The sequence below is a fragment of the Triticum aestivum genome, chromosome 1D, assembly GCF_018294505.1.
Source record: "Triticum aestivum cultivar Chinese Spring chromosome 1D, IWGSC CS RefSeq v2.1, whole genome shotgun sequence".
NCBI classification, from domain to species: domain Eukaryota; kingdom Viridiplantae; phylum Streptophyta; class Magnoliopsida; order Poales; family Poaceae; genus Triticum; species Triticum aestivum.
In genome coordinates, this window is record NC_057796.1 from 250,109,498 (window position 1) to 250,113,416 (window position 3,919).

Consider the following 3,919-nt stretch of genomic DNA (forward strand, 5'->3'; position numbering starts at 1 on the left):
GGGGGATTATCTCTTAAGGTACTTCTACAGTACCTTTTGTTATAACATAAAATTTCTATGACACCTGAAATTTACCGGCATTGTCTGGTTCTCTTCGATTTTTGTTTTTGTTTCAAATAGCTGAACTGTTCAAACATCTGAAACCTAAATGAGCTTTCACCGCACAAAACCACAGTCATTACTAACTTGGTAACATACAAAATACTGGTGCATCACCAACTTCTTAACATGCAAAATACTGGTGCATTATTTCAAGTAGTAATTTATTGCTAATACAGTAGCACACATAGTTTTGGAAATTAACGAGTACACACTTTTCTTGGGATAGCAAATACGGCTTATTTGCTCCATCGCCAAGATTATCATCACACACACACACACACACACACGCCATATGGTTTATATAAGTGAGGAGCACACAGTTCCCTTGTGTATGCCTCTAAGTATAGAATAGCACGACATTGCCATGGTGCAGCTCAGAGCTCACACATCAGACCAAGTGACCTTGAATTCTCCGATGTTCTCGTTGAGCCCCAGCGCCTTCCATACCGCTGGCGACCCGTCCACGATGTTGTTTGCACATGGTGGCTCAAAGTTGTGTTCCTTGTCACAGCCATGCACCGAGTCACACTCGTCGACGACCTTGGCCAGCACGGACCGCCTGTTCCCGCTAATGCGGATCATCTTGTTGCACCGACGTGTGCCGTCGAGGCGCAGCCACCCAGTAGACAGCGCCACCACTAGCTCGCTGTCCTTGTGGTAGCGATCGTCACAGAAGGATGGCCCACCACCGTCGCCCCCGCGGGCAAAGCTGTTCAGCGTCAAGGTTGCCGTTGTCTTGGAGGACACTGGGGGCGAACACCTGAACTGCGGGTAGCAGTGGCGGGGAATACAGCAGTCGGAGCCATTCTCCTTGTTGCACTTGCCAGCCTTGCCGTAGAGGAAGCCGCTGATATGGCAGCGGCCACCACTGGGCTTTGGCACGCGTTTGTTGGCTGTGGACGATGCGACACCATGGATATGGAGAGTGATTACCTGCAAGAGCACAAGCACAGCTAGTAGCTTCGGGTTAGCCATGCTATTTGCCACCTTAAGCTTGTGCAGCTTTCGATTGAACTATGGCTTGATGCTCAAGTCGTATGGGTGGGTACTTTATATAGAGCTCAGAAATCAGCAATTGCTATGCAATTTCATGGGCGCCAAGCTCTTGATGATTGGCTGCACATATTTGGCGTGCTATCATATAGAGCTCTGGGCAAAACATTTCAGCAATCACTATGCTACCGTGTGTTCACCGAACTATACCACTGGTTTAACTAGGCATGTACTCCTAACATACTGTCCCTTTTCTTGGTTTGTCAACTCCAAGGTTAGTTTCTGAGCTTGACAAGAAAATTGATGTGTAATTGTTCCATCGTCGTCACATTTTTTCCCGTGTTTGTAATGTGAATTACATTATTACTCAGTAGTAGCTTAATGAGTCGTATTTCGAATAGAATGGTAGTTGATCAGTTGCGAGCAAATCATTTTGCTGGTTGAAACTGGCATCGTATGGTTTCTGTAAGTTTGTGTTGTTTCACTGTTAAAAGGAGACTTTTGATGAAATTAGAAAGGCTTATTATTTAAAAAAGAGACTAACAGATGGAACATAAAATAAATGGAGAACTGAATGTATAACTGAACATTTTGGCCCAAAAAAGGCAGCAGGTTTGTCCTGGTTTGATCAATTATACTGGAAATATGGTCTGATTATTTGACTGTCTCAGATTTCCTGGACACTGAAGAATTGAGAAAAGCCGCATCCAAGTGCGTGTTTCTGGATGATTTGGCTTCCGGGATTGTCTCAATATGTCTTGCTTTCTACATCCTGTGTAGTCACTTAATTCTTTTTCTTTTCAGATAAAGGCATTGCAAGTTTGGGGGTTGTCTGTGCATCGCAAATTACTCCCATAGAAGTAGCTCTAACATATTGAGCACAAATTACAAATATCATATTTACAGGGACAATGCATATTCCTATTTTAACTCTGTACATGATATATATCACTCACTTCTCTTGTATGCCTGCTACGCAGTTCTGCTGTTTACTCTTCCGACCAGGTGATATCCTCCATGCCGATGTTCTGGTCGAGCCCCAGGGCATTCCACACCGCTGGTGAGGCATCAACGATGTTATTATTGCATGGAGGCTCGTAGTTGTGGTCGGCGTCACAGCCATACACGGAGTCGCACTCGTCCACCACCTTGGCGTACACGGACTTGCCGTTAGCGGTGATCTTGATGCGGTGACCGCAGCGTGCCATGTTCTTGAACCAGCCGGTGGAGAGCGCAACGACCAGTTCCTTGTCGCTGTGGTAGGAGTTGTCGCACTCTGACGGGCCACCGCCATCCTTGCCCTTCTCGAAGCTGTTGAGCGTCAGGACGGCCTTGGTGGTCGCGGTGACCGGCGGCGAGCAGTGGTACTGTGGGTACCTCTTACCGTCTTCGCAACAGTCCGGGTCATTGCTCTTCTCGCAGTTGCCGGACTTGCCCGGGAGATAGCCGCTGGCACGGCAGACCCCTAGGCCGGGGCGAAGGGAGGAGGCAATGTGGGACGTGGAGAGCGCCACCAGCAGGAAGACCGCGGCAGTGGCTAGAGCTCTGAAGTTGGCCATTTCAGTTACCCTAGTTTGTATTCTCTCTGTTATGCTGATTCCTGGTGTGTTTGGCCTTGTTTTTGGAATTGCTGTGTGCGCATCGGCTTTTGTAGCACCCTTGAGGTGTGAACATTGTCAGGTTGTTTGCTACGGCAATTTTTGCTGTGTTCAGATTATGAATACTTGATGTGTGGACGTACCGTACCCTCTCGTATGGGCTTGTGATTGGTGTTCCAAATATTATCTTGTCATAATTTAATAACCTGCTAAACGGGCCAAACACGTTTACTTGGTGTAGCCGATAACATGTTTTTTAATACAAGGGGTCGCCCCACACCTCATTGTTTGCACACGAACACGTCACTGTGTACCTTTGGCACCGGGAGCGCGATACGCAAGACATGCCGGTAAGGTCTTTTGGAAACCCGAAACCCCATACGCTTGAGGCACCCCTCCAGGGCGTGTAGTGGCTATGGCTGCCCCAGGTCGATATAATTGCCCCCAGGGTCTTGGGGATCATCGCCCTCCAACACAAAGAAAGAACGAAGAACAAGGAAGAAGAAAAACAAGGGAGGAGACAGCTGGATTTCCCGTAAAAAAGGACTTAGATCCCGTCAAAATCTAACCTAACTCGGATAGGCAGGGCCGGAACTTCTGGGCTCAATTTGTATAAAGTAGCCCTCTTCCGCCGATCGTGGGAGTCACATATTATCTCAGATTGCGATGATCCCCAAAACAAACTTGTTCTTCTCGTCAAGGTAAATAAATTTCATGTTCATCACTTTTTCATCCAACATCATCGTCATGGCCTATTTGTGCCTGCAAAACGGTAAAACAATATTGCAACTCTTTTTGGACGCACCGCGTGCAAACCTTCTGTTATCCTGGATGAAGTTAACTAATACGGATTTGCATAGATAAGAAAAGGCCACTGCATTTATCATGATACTTGTAAGGTGTCTAAGGCCCAGTTCTTAGAAGCTAAAAAGAACTGGATTTTGTCCCTCAGCTTCCTCCAAAAAACTTCCACAATTGTCGTGCAACCCAGAATCGACCTCCCCCCCCCCCCCCCCCCCCCCCGCGAAAAAAAAGACGCACACCACGAAGAAGCAATTCTGGTGATTACAATACCCCTCGGGCCGCAGAAGAAAAAAAGACGCACACCACGAAGAAGCAATTCTGGTGATTACAATACCCCTCGGGCCGCAGAAGAATATCCACAAAAAAAGTGAAGTGACAATTTCCAAAATAAATAAGAAACACAGACATTCACAACACAAGAA

The 3,919-nt window shown here is 46.9% G+C and overlaps 1 protein-coding gene across 1 annotated transcript; it reads right to left on the bottom strand.

The window, feature by feature from the left end:
- Nucleotides 1–483: 483 nt before the first annotated feature.
- Nucleotides 484–2,703, bottom strand: LOC123158801 (uncharacterized). Its single transcript, XM_044576644.1, has 2 exons — nucleotides 2,089–2,703; nucleotides 484–970 (listed from the first exon to the last, which is right to left on the bottom strand). The coding sequence occupies exons 1-2, from the start codon at nucleotides 2,652–2,654 to the stop codon at nucleotides 484–486; spliced, it is 1,053 nt and encodes a 350-aa protein (XP_044432579.1). The 5' UTR covers nucleotides 2,655–2,703.
- Nucleotides 2,704–3,919: the final 1,216 nt, after the last annotated feature.

Bases quoted from the DNA above. Each gene is read 5' to 3' on its own strand.
- LOC123158801 (XM_044576644.1), bottom strand. From the start codon at position 2,654: ATGGCCAACTTCAGAGCTCTAGCCACTGCCGCGGTCTTCCTGCTGGTG. The intron at 971-2,088 runs GTAAACAGCAGA...GCCAAAGCCCAG, and splicing joins GATATCACCTGGTCGGAAGA to TGGTGGCCGCTGCCATATCA.